Source organism: Rhopalosiphum padi, chromosome 2, assembly GCF_020882245.1.
Source record: "Rhopalosiphum padi isolate XX-2018 chromosome 2, ASM2088224v1, whole genome shotgun sequence".
Taxonomy (NCBI): Eukaryota; Metazoa; Arthropoda; class Insecta; order Hemiptera; family Aphididae; genus Rhopalosiphum; species Rhopalosiphum padi.
In genome coordinates, this window is record NC_083598.1 from 56463375 (window position 1) to 56481251 (window position 17877).

Genomic DNA, 17877 nt, shown 5'->3' on the forward strand with positions numbered 1-17877 from the left:
GAGAGGGTAAAACGTTGATTTTTTCCGATTCATATACTCAAACGATTTGGCTAATCGCAATAATGTTATGTATTTACCGCCCATTCTCCATCGACCTTATTCCATATAATATTTCATATTTTTTTTCATTCAAAAAATGTTGGCATTATTTTGATCTATACACCAAAATATTATACGTAATAAATATTATTATTTATAAAAGTTAGGTACTTATTTTTATTTATCACAATACATTTTCTGTGTAACGTACTAACGTCATATTGGAATATGTACATAGAACTATAGAAGTATCAAAATATTCAGTACTACAATATATCAATATTTAACAATATAATTACGGTATCTTATAATTTTATTTAGCTAATTTTTAATTTGATTAATCGATTTGTGTAATATCATTAATATTAATGTTGCATACATTTCTAATAGATAAAACTCTTTCAGGTCAAGGATGGGTTGGTTGGAGAAATGATACGAGGAATGGTCAAGCGATCGAGATCAAATTTGAATTCGACAAGGTCCGAGAGTTCACCGGGGTTCATATATATTGTAACAATCAGTTTCAAAAAGAAGTACAGGTAAATGTCCTCCATATTCACAAAATAATTTAAGAACGGTCTTACTGTTTATTTTAATTCGGGCACCTATACTCCAGTGTTGTATCAAACAATAATTTATTCTTTCTTAAGAACGCTGTATTTGCTGACATCTAATCGAACCCATTAAAAAGCGCCCTTATACACCACAGTGGTAACACAATTATAACTCGACGTTGTCTAACCCCAAAGTGGAAACGAATTCAAAAATCCGATTATAAACTCACAATCTCCCCGGAGACGGTTGTTGTCTGTATATATACATATACTACGATATGATGATGGGGGGAGAGTGAAATCTGCAAACGAATGCAAATTGCGTCTCGAAATTATTAATAATGATAATAATGACATGACGAAATTATATTAGAAAACCCAGTAGTAGGTCTCAGGGATGACGTCGACGACGACTGCTGGGTCTCTTCTCTCACGTCTAATATAACGATATGACGAAAACGCGGCTATAAACAGATTAAAGTTATGTATTTCGAAAATTCGACGTGTTCACAGTGTGTGTTGAAACATCGGAGGACCATCAGTCGCGAGCAATTAAAGGCGTACCTTCTGCCGTTCATCAATAAAAGGGATGTTATTAAGGGATATTTGCGTGAACAAGCTATATAACTATAGGTGGTACTTGTGTATATAAATATATATATTATATGTATCTAAATTCGTTCGTGTAATATGTTTATGGACCAAGGGTGACCAAAGTGCGGTTCTTGTAGTAGTAACAAAAAAATAAATTAACATTTTTTTTATATTTTGATATTTTTTATTTCAATACTTAAACATGTTATCAATATTACACAAGCATTTTTGTAAATATTAGAATTACGATTTTATAATACAAATTTACTCAACATCTTAAGCATCGTAGCAATTTTATACGACTATTTTCATATTGAACAGCATAGGTCAACAGTTAATATTATACAAGCCTTCGTACATTTTATTGCAAATCCGAATAATCTAATCGAATTTATGATAATGACCACTTCGTCGTGATGAATCTTTCATTTTTCGAGGCACTTACCGCGTGGCTCGCGAAGTTTTCCCATTTTTGGTCACCCCTGATAAACCCGTACGCTGTACACCTATACATTATGTTTGTGCGAGCTGGGGATGGGCCAGTCGTGGACGCATTATTGTTGTATTGAGTTGTTTTACAAGGGGATTTTACGATAATTAACAGATAACAATCTATGTTAGCGTATGCTCTTGCACCACGTCCTGCACGTGTTACGCCGAGACTATTGTTTGGTCGTACAGAAACACGGAACACACGTGACCATTCGCACATTGACCTTTAAAAATGAAATTTTTTTCGAACTCATTAAGCCGTACCTATATTAAAATTTAAAACAACTCGAATAATATATTTTTTCAACGCTCCAATCGTTTCCCTACTACAACAAGCCCAAATGCTGCAATCGATTAACGGATATAATCGGTTTGCCCATTTTGGAGAGTTCAAATCATGCTCGTGCAATGACAAAATAGGAAATACTACGATCGCATTAACTATATAATCTGTAGATGAAAATCAGTTTGCCTAATCACCGCTACGGTTCAGGTACAAGCGGTCTAAATCAATGACATCGTTAATGTATCGCAAAAACGGCAAATCCGTCTCAATTAATTTATTAATTATAAATGTAGCCGTAGAAACGTATATTATCAATTTAAGTATATCCGTATTAATAACTACTATACATTTTACATGAGTATCGTAGGGTCGTTGCCAACTATAATATACCAAGAGTTGTATACATATCTCATAAACTAGTTTTAACATTTCCCATTCCCGCTGCTTAAAAACGACTTAAACAAGTCGCAAAAGTTTTTTGTGCCTCTAATTGCGTTATTCATTCTCCGTTACAAATCTGAAAACTTTTATGGGCTATTGGCCAAGGCAAACTTCGCGCTTTCTAGAATCCTGTACACCACTGTCCTAATGTCTGAGTTTTTTTTTTTTCTTGAAAACTAATTTCTTAAAACTTTCTCGGAGTATTATTGGCTTTTTTCGCATTACACGTAATTTAATCAACAGCGTTTGTAATCTTAAAGTGCTCCTTAAAATTAGACACACCCTATTACAGCGTTATATCTTACCCTATCACTTTCGATTAGTGATACTAGGTTCGCTAACTTCTTTAATTTTGCGTCCGCATACCGAAATGAGTTTTAGCACATTACACACATACCTAATCGTCAAACCTTATCATGCGTACATACTATGTTTCGAGTTTGATAAAACAACGCAATTGCTGCCACATCAACATGCCTACACGGTGTTATATTAACATCAGAATATTACAAGGCCCAATCGAAGTGTGCAGCGTCGTAATAATAATGTTCTGCAATATAACATACAACACAATGGAATCCCGTCGAGACCAAAAACTTCTTAATCCTATTATACCTACTGCCATCGTTGCCGCGTTCCTGTAATCATTAACTATTAGATTTTGATCGACATACTATATATTCACTTATCGATATGATATAATAATATGTATAATGTGCACATAGGTACGTGTGTGATGTTTTATATTTAAATATCATGTATTCGTGAATTCGTAGGTTAAGCATTTTTATAATATATAGATAGGATGTATTTAATCGAAAAAACCGCGCGTATTTATGAAACTTATACTTACCAAACACCTACCAAAAAACTGGCGTTAATATTGTTGTTGTCTTGCTGGCAAGGAGGTAGAAAAAGGGTGCAGATCGATTTGTAAAACAAAACGTTAAATATTTATACTGCTGAGGATATTATTCCCGACAAAAGGAATTTCGAGTACACCAATGATTTACGTATTATTTTAACAGTATTTTAACCGACGGCACGTGGACGCTATACTAAATCTTCCAACGATGTGTTGACACTGCGTCCGCCAGTAATGAAGATTCATGTGGTACATTAACTGAGACCGTCCTACAAGATATTTTGATACGAGAATAAAACCTACTGCCATAGACTATTAGCATGTACGGGGCCAAAACACGCAATAAATCACCGTATGCTCGAGGTCCCGATATACATAATACACAGACAATACGCCGTAATAGCCGTTGGCGTGGTGGTGTGTATATATTGTCACATTTCTATACTATAGTCACAGGTTATTGATTGGTGTGGTTGGCGACGGAACGCGAAATATATATTTCTAGTTTGGAGATAGTCTCGTCTTATATAAAAACGAAAGAAAAATCGGTATTCCCTGTAGACGTGCACAACTGCGTTGGTGTTCTAACTGTTCTGACACACGCACACCACCACTGAATAAAAGTGTTGTAAACTCAAAATTGACTTACAATCTACAAACATTTGTAGAATATAACCATATAAGGTTTATTTATTTATTTACTTTTTTTATGGGAGAGCGACCCATCGTTGACGGTTATATACTTTTCCGTTTATATAGTTATTGAGTTGTTTACAGAGATCTTAATAAAAACTTTGGATTTCAGGTGTTCTCCGAAGCGAGCATTTTATTCAGCGTGGGAGGAAAAGTTTACTCGTCGGAACCGTTGACATACACGTACATGGAAGACAGAATATTTGAATCGTCCAGGAATGTCAGCATTAAATTACACAGGAGAGTCGGTCGTTTCATTAAACTTAGACTGTCTTTTGCCGCCAAGTGGATTATGATCAGCGAGATAACATTCGATTCTGGTAAATATAAATAACATATTTTAATATACATACATAGTACGACCACTTCAAATACGCACATAGTTTATTTTATTTGTATACCTAATAATAATTTATCATTAATTTTTAATTAATTATAACAAATCATAGAAAAGTAAGTTACTAGGTTGGTTCTCTCGATTGAAAAATCAAATGGGGGTCGTCTCGCTATAATACATATATGTGACTTTTTATACTTTGTCTATATTTAAACGCATGGTTTCATGAACTCTGGTATTTTTAACACCTATTAAAGTGAACCATTATTATTATATGGTCGACAATTCATGCTCATATATCACTACTCCACCGCATTTTAAAGCACAGGATTGATGTGGTCTGTGACTTTTTTAATCCCGGTGAATTTTTGTATTCTAGATTTTACTTGCTTTCCGCTTTTAATCAAATAATATATAATATGGTGAATATGCCAGGTCGGCGTACCAGAAATAACTCGAGTGTGTTAATCAAAAGCATCCGACTGAAAACATGCTTATTTATACCTGCACGAGTACGTCCTTTCCCTACCCAAAATACACCCTTCCCACTATCTTGTGCATTCCGCGTGCAAACAGAGCACTGTATTTTATTTTACAAAAAAAAAAAATCAGCAATATAGACTCGCGTCTTGTACGACCCTCATACATGCATTTTATAGTGTATATATTTTTTAAGTGAGATGAATATGCATATATTATAAAGGTAATATAAAGTATTATTACGAGCGTGAATACGCACTATAGTAGTATAGTGACTATATTATGGTGCATGGTACATAATATAAAATAAAAATGAAATCTTGACGGACATGTTTAATATTTAATAAGTATATTTATTTTTAGGTAATAATAATATATAAAAATTTTCTTCTACCTTTCACTATGAAAAATAAGAAAATATTATAATGTTTATTGTTATTAACTATTATAAAAAAAAAAAAAAAACATAAGTGCAAGACGTAGTGAAATAATGATATAAAATTATAAAGTATTTTTACTGTAAGGATTTAACACTCGGACAGGTGACTAAATGACGACGGTTTTTAGGAAATTAAAAAAAAAATAGGTGTTTTATATATAACCAGGAAATATGACATACCCTCGTCCCATGGGGAACAATAAGTAGTCGAGAAAATGGAAAAAGTAACATAAATCTCGAGAGGGTTACGTATTTATTTTCATTTTTTTTCCATCTACTTTTGTCTTGTTTGGTTTTTTTAATATATATTTTTTTATTACACTACATAAGAAGATTTATAGCTTACCTGAACGTTTTCGGGGTGTAGGCAAAAGTGGTAATGGGAAAATCGCCTGGGCCCCATGCCGTATGTCTGTGAGAATATATACGAGCGCTGTCGGCGGCAAATGGGAAAAACGGTTCGGTAACGGAAATATATAGTTACGCTGTAGGATACAAATCCCTCAAAGATACATAGTATACATATATACACAACGTAGTTGCAAAACAAAATTGTACAAAAACGCAAACGCCACACGAAACATCGTCTAATTTATAATATATATTAGTAGTTATATTCGTTTTTGTTGGTGAGAACAAAATGCGAATCGATTTTCAACTCACGTCGACTAAAACATCATTGCTGCGCTCAATATTTTATTATTATGATTACCTTATATGTTTTATAACCTTTTCGTGCCGAATACTTGTGTGAGATTTATTTTATTTATGCTCGTGTTATTTAATTTCCAAACCCCCTGTTTATTCGCTGTATACAATTAATCCGTTTGATTACTTACGTCGAGTTTGTAGTTATTCTAGTAAAATTATATTTACTTGTGCTGTTCTGCTAAACTTTACTGGCTGTTACCGTTGTTATGTTGGCGAAGAAATAATCTTCCAATTATATACACTATTCGTAGCCAGTTTTACGAATCGTTTAAACCGCTTAAAAATAACCACTAACTCCGAGATTTAAGACTTTAAACTCGTACTCGTTTCAATTACCAAAAACAAAGGTCATAAACGTTGTCGGCGTCTTCATTTGGACACCCTCGCAGCGGAGACAGATGTGTGTAATGGGCAGGGGGAAATGGTTAAATGGCTCGCGGAAAACCTTTTTAATATCGACCCTAATAACAGTTTTATTTTCTCTTTCCTTATTTTTGCCCCCAAAGGATCCAATGAAGGGCATTTAAAAGAATTTCTGCCTGCGTGCTCATAATATTATACGTGCTCTAGGTTATGGTAAGGTGTAGATTTATGAGCAAAGTTTTGCATAAAGATGTTACCATGATATACTTTGATCTGCTTGTACAATGTGTGCTTTACATCATTTTCTTAAATGTTTCACATTGTGTGTTATAATACTTGTAAACTAAAATCTTAAATCAGACGTGTTTAATTATCTAAGAGTATGCGAACATTAATAACGTGTATAAATCTGTTTTAATAATATCAAAAAATAGTCATAGGTGTAACAACATATAATCTATATTATATTATTTTATTTTCCATTCATACAACCATATTTCTGTTTTATTATTAAGATTATTCCCAAACTTCACACATTTAAAGAATAATTGTAATTTAAATTAAATTTAAAATTGGATTTTAATTTTTTATTTCTACCTATAATAAAATAATAAAAACTGTAAAATATTATAATAACGTTTTTTTATTCGCGTCAGTAGTTTTTTATTCACTCAGAAGCAGGATAACTATTTTATTTCCATTATTTAATTTCCCTGAATTTTTTGCGTTTTATTCTTATATTTTATTAATTTTTGGTGCTCGCATAAAAGTGCAAGAGCCGGAGTGGGTTTTTTAAATCGTCGAACCGAGTATTTTTTAATTAAGAACTTTTATATAAGTTGCCTGTCCACTGGGATAATAATGACAACGAAAATTGTGAGACCCTTAATTGCCGCGGTTTTTGAGGTGCTCTTGAACAATGGGCCTACGTAATTGCTTCTGGACCCTCCTACTATCCCCATTCCTATTATCTCGGTCTACCCGCTTTAAATTCGTTGCTTTTTAACTGCGAAAGACATTGTTATGCAATGGTGCCAAACCGCATGCCCCTTTTTACACTCTTGTACACATGCAAATTAATTGTCACACACAATACTGTGTATGAGTAAAAATGCGTTTAATATAAATGGTTACTATTCCAAATAATGTCACAAAACACAAAAGTTAAACGATAGATTTAAATAATTATACATTCAAATGTGAAATAGTATTTTCATCATTGTTAATCTTTTAATATTTTCATAAAATTTGAGTTATTGTTATAAAAAAAGTATTTTCATATATTTAAGGTCCTCCTAACCCTCCCAACTATTGTCATCGCATATTCACCACTAATATACTATGAAATATTATTTTTAAGTAATTAAACTTACATGAATTTTATCAAAATATTAAGAAAGCTATGAAAACGTTTTCCTGGCCTTTAAATATTTGCTAAAATTAATATTGTCACAATAATGATATGAATATTATCAAATAATATTAAAATTACTACAAAATGTTATATTTTCTGATTTTCATACCACTCATAGCCTGTTTCAATGTAATGTGGATTATAATTTTCAGCCGTTTGTTTTTTTACAGATGTTGCACAAGGTAATTTCTCCGAAGAAAGTGTTGTGCCGCCAGAGCCGCCTATTCAAAGGAACGGTTCTACAATGAAAGATCATCAGGATCCTCTGAGACCGGAACTTCCAAGTACGGCTACCACGAAATATAATAATAATAAATTATAATTAACAATGTATTAATTCTTAAGGTTACTACGTAGTTAATTTTTTTAAATTCCTTTAATCATACGATTTTAAAGAATTTGTGATAGCAATTATAATATTACCACCTTTACTTATAATTAATTACATTTACAAAGTTATTAATTATAAGTGGTACAATGTCGGGACCATTATTAGTTCGATTTTTTAATTATTACTGCAGCTCAAATCTGTACATAATACTCATAATATAACGACAATATTTCTATCACGATAATTATATGTAATTACATTTGTGATAATGTAACGTTTTCAATTTTTCAATAATTTATCTCAAACACACAAATGTTTACAGCTTTTATAATTTAATTGTGTTTTTTAAATCTACATAATATATGCCATCGGTAAAATTTAATCGTTACGATATTGATTTTGGTATAATATTTATTATTCATTTATTGTTTATTGATTGATCGTTGTCTAATCACGTGCATTTCGTTAATCCTTCTCTCTGTGTGTATCCTGTACAGTCCCTACTGCCAAAGACGAAGACCAGACGTACATGGCAGTCATTATCGGCGTGCTGATGGCCGTCATCATACTACTGGCGGTCGCCATTTTCCTAATCGTGTCCCGACACCGGAGGAGGAAGTGCTTCGCCAGCCCGTTGGTAGGCAAAAGCGCACTTGCCACGGGCAACGGGTGTCCTGGAATGTCGTCGGGTAGCAGCTGCGGCACGGGCGGCAGTTATAAGGAAGCCGGCACGGGCAGCTCGGCCAGCCACCACGGCGGCACCGGCCACGGACATCCGACCGGCACCGTCAACGCTCACCTGCATGACATGGACAGGCTGATCCAACTGGACGCTGAGCCGTACCAGGAGCCTTATCACGCTCATACGCCGTTCTACAGTTACAGTACCGTAGTAGTCGGCCGCAACGTGGATTCAGGCAGTAAGTAATTATAATATTATAGGGATGAATCTGATTTTGGGGAAACAAGTGGGCTTTTTTTATTATATCAAATGTATTCGAACCAAATCAAACTTTTTTTTATACAGAAATATCGATCCCGTTCCAAACTTCTATAACATTCGATTTGAAATCGTATCGAGATGAGATGTCGATTTTACTTGTGTAATTGATATTTATAGTTTTCATTTCTGTCACATTTACGCCTATTCACTTACCAATCATATCTTATGACACACGTGCGTCAACTCGTTTTTGGTTCGTTACACGCGCGTGCGAGAAACGAGACAGACTTGACAAATCTCGGCGTTTAAATAACCTTAGAATGAAATGTAATCTTAATAAATATTTGTCGACAAAGCTTCTCAAGATTTCCACTGTTATTATATTAATAGTTGCCAGTAGGTTACAGGTACAAATATTGTCTAAATTATCATTGCAGACGTATTTCAAATATTTCGTGTTTATAATATTATATATTTATATTCATCGCTGTATACATTCTACAAACATCGCATTTCTATATTATACTGTTTATCGGGATATCGAGTCAACATCATATACTTAAACATTGATAATTATAATGATATATTTTATGATCTGCCGTTGTGTTTGCCCATTTAGTCGACGTGGAAAAACAGAAATACTGTACGGTGGTCCCAACCTTTTGCTATGTATGCATATTAAAAAAATCGACATTTATCAAACTTTTAAACAATCGAACTACTCGTTCGTGTTTAACTGTTCGCAGTGAATAGGTAGAGAACGTCTTATACTTTAATTTTATACTTGAATCCGTTAATTAATTTACAAATGAATACTATTTTTTTCTTCAGCGAAAGTTGCAAAAGTTAAAAGATTTAATGAAGTCGTATTGTTTTTCGCTTTTGTTGAAAGCAACTTACCATTGTTTACCTTTCAGACTCAGCGTACGAATACGCCGTGCCCGAGACCGGAACCATGCCATTACTCACCACTTCGCCACCGCCACCACCGCCACCGTCAGCTCCTCCTATAGCTCCTGTCACGACCGACACGTTTGCCAGGAACAAAATGTATCCAACAGACGAAAGCAGAAGTAGTAAAAAAGTAAGTTTTAACATATGTTTTCATAAGAGTGCCAAGTCCACGTACATAAATCCACAAGTGTTCTTGACTTGAAGGAACTCGAAAACAGTGCCGACACAAACGTCCACTTAGGAATAAATAATAAAACTGATTACAATTTATGAGTCCAACATAAGCATGCAGCGGGTAACTCAGTAACGTAAAAATTTATTGATTTGTCTTTATTTAACGCATTTCTGAGCATCATAAATAAATTATATTTTTCCACTTTACGACGATTACACATTCTAAGTAGGCACTTTGATTTTAATATGGGATATGAAAATATTTAGAACTTATTTACAATTACAATTATATGAAGTAAATTTATATGAAAAAAATTAAACAGTATTAACTTTTATCACGTCATAATATTATGGTTTACGTGATCATTTTTTTTTCATTTTGTATAATTAAATTCATGCCAATATCGACAAATCAATACAACATATTAAAATGAAAATGAAAATGAGTTGTTTTATATTTTTTATTATAAATTAATTATTACATTATGACTGAAATTTCTTTTCAAATCATTTTTTTTTTATTCCAAATCATATTTAATACTATTTAATTTGGTTGGTATAGGAAGAAATACTATAAATATAAATAGGTAATTTTCACACGTTGCCTTTATTCTTATATCGTTAATAATATATAAAAATTATGATTTTATTTAAATTATTGTACTTTATTTTCTTTTTTCTCAGGATACCACGTCCATCAAATATTTCTCTCTCTACCTATATTTATTTTAATCTTTCTACTTTAAATGTTACAGTATAATAATAAAACTAAAGATATTATATTTCAGTTATATTTCTTTATCAAAATATATACATAGTAGGTAGTATAGGCACATAATTTCAGAACAAAACTAAATATTATTGCATTATTCTGTAGAATAAAATATTTATATTTCAAAATGTCACATAAACTATAATGTACATAAAAACTGTGCAAAAGAAAATCGTTCAAGTTTTTCCTGGAATAAAATCAGAAAACAAATTTATAACACTGTGAGAACCTGCGCGAATGGATTAATATCGTGTTGTGTGCTTGGGAATAATAATTAAACACTTTGTCAGTCGTAGATGTATAATTATTATAACATTGAAACATGATACACGGTTAGGTTTTGAGCGAATAACTAAAATTAAAAATGTATAAAATAAAATGAGATGGGCATTTTTACAAGATTTAAAAAGAGAGAGGGGAAAAATAAATGAGGTGTTCCTTTCCACGTTCCACCGACCGCGCGCGTGTCATCGTCGTGTGCCATCCCCGCAGTCTTCGAAATAATTTCGCCGAGAGATGATTTATACTGCAGCAGACTCGGCAAGCACGAAAACACGCTGCTCCGCTCTCGTTCCCTGCTCCACTTCTCCACCCATGATTTCCTCCTCACCCACCCTTATCGTGTGTCGTTTCATTGAAAAGATTATGAATAATGGGCCCGAACACGACTTGTCATGTCTCCTTGAATAGCGACCGTTTGCCAGTGAGTGTGTGTGTGTTCGCAAGTGTATATCTTACACGTTGACTTGACTTATATTCGTATTGTAGAAACCTATATATTTACCTACACCGAGTGATTGATACAAATAGCTGTTATGTAGTGTATCTATACAGTGATATAGGTACACGATATTATGCTCACGAACGTTAGTACATTTTCGGGCGTATACGTTTCCCGAGTACAATGTCATTACCTTTGGACACAATGTACCCGGTCCGCTAAATGTTAACAACACGGCAAATACACAGTACGCCTACGTAGTATATTATCGTCTGTCGTGTGAAAACGTCATCTGCGCGGACCACCGCACTGCCATATTATATTGTCGCCATGTATACAATAGCCGTTGCCCGTTTGTGTAGCATAGCATAATATGAGTATACCTATAGGTGCCCAGACTTGTAATATATCACGGTGATGACATGTTATCGTACACGGTGTGTGTATTAGCTGCAGTATACAGGGTGATATTATAAAACGGGAGGAAACCATTCGTTTTCGTTGTCATGTTTAATGGTTTACAATCATTAATACTCGTTTAATAACACCTTATTATTATTTATATAAAAAAAATCGTCTTTTGAGGAAACAATCATCATTATGTGTATTATAAAAATGTAAGAACTCACATGATGAATATTGAATAAAATCCTTGGTATCCAAATTCAATTCAAACCTACTTAAAAAATATCAATTTTATGCCTATATTTATATACTTTTTTTCTTTTACTCGTTTGATGAATGGTATGTTCAACACATTTTATAATTAATGTACAGTTTTAATATTATATATGGTTTAGTATCATAGGTCAACTTCTCGAAAGCATTGACAAAAAAAACAGATAAAATAAAAACTGCTGAGAAGGGGAGCAATTTTTAAAAATTTTCCTTTTTTAACATATCGTACGTAGGTATAGTAAGAAAAGATTTGGCATTTTGATCATCCACCCACCCCCCCCCCCCATCACACTCCTCGTCTTCGACGATGACCTATTAACATTTAACGCTTTGCGGGCTACGCGCATTACTATTTGTATACATAATACACTCTATATCCACTAAATGTAATATGTATTTTTTTTTTTTTTTAATTTTTTTAGTCTTCGCAAAAACAAGAATCTCAAACCGCATTGAAACGCCGGCTCGAACAAACGCCTGTGCCCGAATTCCCACGGCACCGTCTGCGTATGTTGTCCAAACTCAGTGAGGGTAATTACGGAGCGGTAAGTTGTGTTGTCTCAATCCTTCTATATCTATAAACTAGTACTCGAAAATACGTTTATTATATTATTATTATTATGATTTATTTTTTTCACGCAATCAAATCCACTATAAGTTCAACTATACCTTTTTATAAGAAGTTTATCAAATAACAAATATTTAAACATTCGAGTATCAATATTTTAATCAGTTATGTAATGTTTTACAGTGACACATATGCATATTTTTATATTTTGTAAAATTCAAAGATAAAATATGAGAATTAAAAAAAAAAACACCAACTTTTCACGTGTACGAATCAAATCAAGTTTTAATAACTAAATGTGTGTAGTTCGCTGAAAATAGTATAAGCACAGTTTGGTTAAACATAATAGTTGAATTTAAATAATAAAAACCACACAACCATGCATTAAATGTACCTATACTTATTTGAGTTTAACGATAAAAAATTTGTATATCCATAATAATATCTTATGCATAACCGATTTTTATATTATTTGTGGGCAAAATAAAAGTAATTTTCCTTATTTTCTTTATATTTTCTTATATTTTGTTATTATTCATACTATATTGTTACAAAACACTATCCAAGGTTATTTTAATAAATTTAAAAAAAGATGGCTAACAAGTAACAATATTATTTGATTTGTTTTAGATTTATGTGGCCGAAGCGGACGGTATAAATGAATACAACTCGAAAATGACGCTGGGTAAGCGACTGGTGGCCGTAAAATTTTTCTCACCCGCGTTATCCGAAAAAGAAAGGTAAGTTATCATGGTAGATAAAATAGATTATTCAAAAACACATAGCCAATTATAGAACGGCCTTTTATAATCCTAAATCACTAATACAATATTCTAACCAATATTCAAAACTTAAATCAAAATAACCCATTATTTTATTCAGATTTTATCTGAAATTCAAATAAATTATTTAAAATTATTTAATATCAACATATTTCCTATGTATATAAATATATAACAATATAATAATAATAATAATAATTACATTCAATAAAATAAATCTTCAATTTATTATTTTAATTATAAGACTTAATTACTGAAGTTTTACTTAATATTTGTTACGACAACAAAAATCCAGAGAGATAAGATGATCTTATTATTCATTTATTCTATGATTTAATATTTATACAATTATTATAATGTTATATGGTATTTTAGAGCTGAATTACAAAATGACGTAAGGATTTTGGCCGGTCTGGAAGATCAAAACATCGCCAGAGTGCTGGGCGTGTGTACCTCCGAACAGCCACTATGCGTAGTCATGGAATATAGCGAGCACGGCGACCTCAATCAGTTTCTCAAGACACACGTACCCGTCGAAGCTGCTCGGAACCTGCCGCCCACTGTGAAAACCCTCAGGTACTTATCTATCTAAAAACAAAAATGATAAAATAACATCCTCGACACTCGTCTTTTCAATCGACTTAGGTATTTTTGAAAAAAACATGGGGGGTTTTGATTTTTTTTAAATAATGAGCAACCATTATACATTTTTAAATCGTTAAAAATTATCCAACATTATACCAAACTATTATCAATAATTATTCTGTGTTCAGGCACCTACCAATGTGTATTTAAGGAGTAGCAATTGGCAACTCTACTCACATTTTAACTTTAAATGCTCATCATCAGTGGTTAAATATTTTTGATATTTATACATAAGATTTTTAAAAAAAAAATGTCTTGTTATGCGCGTTTATAAGTGTAACCAACTTTAAAAAGAATAAAACAAATCACAATTAGTTAAGAAGATAACATACAACTCTGTGTTTCAGAATATACTCTGTATATTTCGTCGTTTTTATATATATTTTTTTTATTTTCAAAGCACAGATATTGAAAGATAAATATTGAGCGTTTTATTGTGAACAATATAACAAAACCTATACCACTAGTTTTTCTAACAACCTGTTTTCCATGTACGTAATTTTCAGTTTCCAATGTCTGCTGTATCTCGCAACACAAATAGCGTCTGGAATGCGTTACTTGGAATCATTGAACTTCGTCCACCGTGATTTGGCTACCAGGTAAAAACATAGTGAATTTGACGTCAGCATTTTTCGTTATAATTTACAACTGTCGTGGCGCTCCCTCAGCAACTGCAGTTATAATTGATTTTCAAACGTGTTTCAGAAACTGCTTGGTGGGTAAAGCGTACAAGGTAAAAATTAGCGATTTCGGCACCGACAACGAAGCGTATTCGGCAGACTACTACAAACTGGACGGCAACCTCGGGCTTCCCGTTCGATGGATGTCGTGGGAATCGGCGTTCTTGGTGAGTTTAGCCTTCTCCCTAAAATCGATTAGAACATAATAATATTGTATGAACAGTTTATAATTTGTATAATATCATAATTACTTGGTTTCTAATCAAAATCTTTAATAAATTGATTTTTTTTTTCGCAAATGGTACCAAGAAACCTTACGACGCGTCAACGTATTCTGAGAAAAATAATCTGCAGAAAAATATTTTAGATTGAAAATATAAATGTCCCTCTTGTATCTTGTTTTTCTATGAATTCAAAATTGAATTATATATCCTTAGAACATTTTTATTTCTCAAAACACGGCAGGTATACCTGTATCGAAAGTGATAAAATGCATACACAGCCACTCGGTTATTTTCATAAAATCAACAAATAATAAATATTTTATTGGATAATAAAATAAATTGTTATTTCTTTGGAAAAAATATCACAGTGAAATAAGTATGTAGTGGCTATAGTAGGTAGGTAATGACCTATTGGTTATAATACTAATTCACGACCGAGTGCACAATCGTTTAACAGTATTATATCGTATGAATATTACTGAATTTAAACGACATTAAACAAAATTAATCAACCATTTTGGTGGTTGGGAGGGGGGGGGGCTATCCGCGGCCACAAATTTCACCACATCGCCCTTCGTCCGAATGCATTATTATATTACAATTGTATTATATATGTATACCGTTAAATAGTGCACGAATATAATATTGTGTGATTTCCACAGGACAAGTACTCGACGAAGAGTGACGTATGGTCGTTTGCCGTGACCCTCTGGGAGATCCTGCACCTGGCCAAGTCGCGGCCGTATGAAGGGTTCTCGGACCACCGGGTGGTGGAGAACCTGTCGCACATGCACGTGGACGACGGCCTGTTCGAGTACCCGCCCCGGCCCGCGTGCAGCAGGGACATCTACGACCTGATGCGCGAGTGCTGGAAGCGGCAGGAGTCGGACCGACCCACGTTCCGGGAGATCCACCTGTTCCTGCAGCGCAAGAACCTCGGCTACGCGCCCGCCGCCGCCGCGTCATGACGGTCCAGCGGTGGCGACGGCAGTCGGCGCGAAGGATGGCCGTTCGTGCTCCGGCAAAACGCGTCCTATCTGCCCGGATGCGACGCAGACTGAACGACGACGGATCACGGCCGTGGCGACGGGGGGGTGGACGACTCCTCTCTCCGAGGACGCTCGCCCCCGCGCGTCTGACAATTTACTGTTTCGACAATCTCTGATTTTGGCGCGCGAGTTTTATACAATATATAATAGCTCGTGTGCGTCGTTTGTTTGTTCATTAAAATAATACTGTTTGTTTTTATCTTTTATCTATCTGTTCATTAACTGACGTCTCTGTAAAATGATAATTATAGACATCGTATAATATATATTATATTAACGAGTCTCGACACCTTACTATCTCATATAATACCTATCGCATACCCCTCCCCCCCCTCCCGCGTATTAGTAATCTAACGAACCAAATGTACTGTCCCTCGTTCTTACCGGTCGACGTACACTATTCGGTGGGTCGCGTGCCTAGTTCGTACGGTATCTGTTTTTTGTTATCGTGTACATACAAACCAACGTTAAAATTATTTATAAATATTGTAAATACTGTAAACGCTATGTATAATATTAATATAGACTGATAGGAAAATAGGCAATATCCACCGTACGAATATCGCGCCCGGCGTGTCTTCTCTTAGCCGCCATCGTTCAATCAACGGCATTGCGCGCAAATATACGTATAACTCTATATTAAGTGTATCATATATTATAATAATATAATATTAAACAGTAAATACGAGCTTGTGCGGGCGTAATCATTTTTATATAACTGCACTGTTGCTTGTTATTTTAGAATCTTCTCGTCGTGATTAAAACGTCTCTGTTATATGCATTAAACGTTTTTGTGTAAAACGCTGATAATCGAATGAATTAACATATCCGCTATTTCCGTTTTAATCGCTTATATTATATTTATTATGGCGATTCTAGTGGAGATGTAGTTTGCCTATATATATATTGTAATAATATTGATATTATTACAATATTAGACGTGTATAAAATTTGGACGGTTGATTTTGTCTCTCGTCCTTCGCAGCTCCTCTCATCAATCGCTCGATGTTATCCTCAAATGTTCAGACAACCGTCGAAAATACATATAATAATTGCAATAATGTACTACCTAAGTTGTTAAGAAATTTAAATCATTACATTTTAATATTGTACATATAGAATCATTAAATCAATCATATATAATAACTAGTCAAGCCTTTTTGTATTTTATTTTTATTTTTTACTCAAGACGAATAATGTGTACATAAATAATTAATTGTTCGGCTAATGTACAATATTTTACACCTGTTTAAAGCAACCTGTATTATTATATAAATATTTTTTTTTTTTTATAGATTGTGATATTTAAGTTACTTTAAAAATGTGACACTTTTATATAGTACACTCTAGATATTATATTATTATTATTATTATAATTATTACAGTATGTAAAATGTTTATTGTTAATTCATTAACTTACTCGTTTTTGAACATTGTATATATTATTTAATTTTGATTTATTTATGAAATGTACACAACATATTTTATATTTCGACATATCATTTATTTTGTTTTTGCAAACATTTTGAAAAAGAGAAACCACCGCTTGACCCGAATTTATTTCGTGTCAAAACTTATTCCCATCGCAATAACAATATATTATATATATGTGTATGTGTGCATATAATATAAACTATAATACTGTGTA

The 17877-nt window shown here is 33.3% G+C and overlaps 1 protein-coding gene across 3 annotated transcripts in view; it reads left to right on the plus strand.

Annotated features, from left to right (window-relative positions):
* LOC132919154 (discoidin domain-containing receptor tyrosine kinase B-like) overlaps nucleotides 1–17877 on the plus strand; it is a 132537-nt gene extending 114660 nt beyond the window's left edge. For all 3 annotated transcript variants that reach the window (XM_060980498.1, XM_060980501.1, XM_060980499.1), the window contains 11 exons: nucleotides 445–578; nucleotides 4077–4284; nucleotides 7879–7992; nucleotides 8537–8959; nucleotides 9900–10066; nucleotides 12704–12826; nucleotides 13480–13589; nucleotides 14007–14207; nucleotides 14783–14875; nucleotides 14982–15123; nucleotides 15843–17877. In XM_060980498.1, the coding sequence (XP_060836481.1) occupies nucleotides 445–578; nucleotides 4077–4284; nucleotides 7879–7992; nucleotides 8537–8959; nucleotides 9900–10066; nucleotides 12704–12826; nucleotides 13480–13589; nucleotides 14007–14207; nucleotides 14783–14875; nucleotides 14982–15123; nucleotides 15843–16148 (2021 nt within the window). In that variant the 3' untranslated portion in view covers nucleotides 16149–17877. The remainder of the gene's footprint in view (nucleotides 1–444; nucleotides 579–4076; nucleotides 4285–7878; nucleotides 7993–8536; nucleotides 8960–9899; nucleotides 10067–12703; nucleotides 12827–13479; nucleotides 13590–14006; nucleotides 14208–14782; nucleotides 14876–14981; nucleotides 15124–15842) is intronic.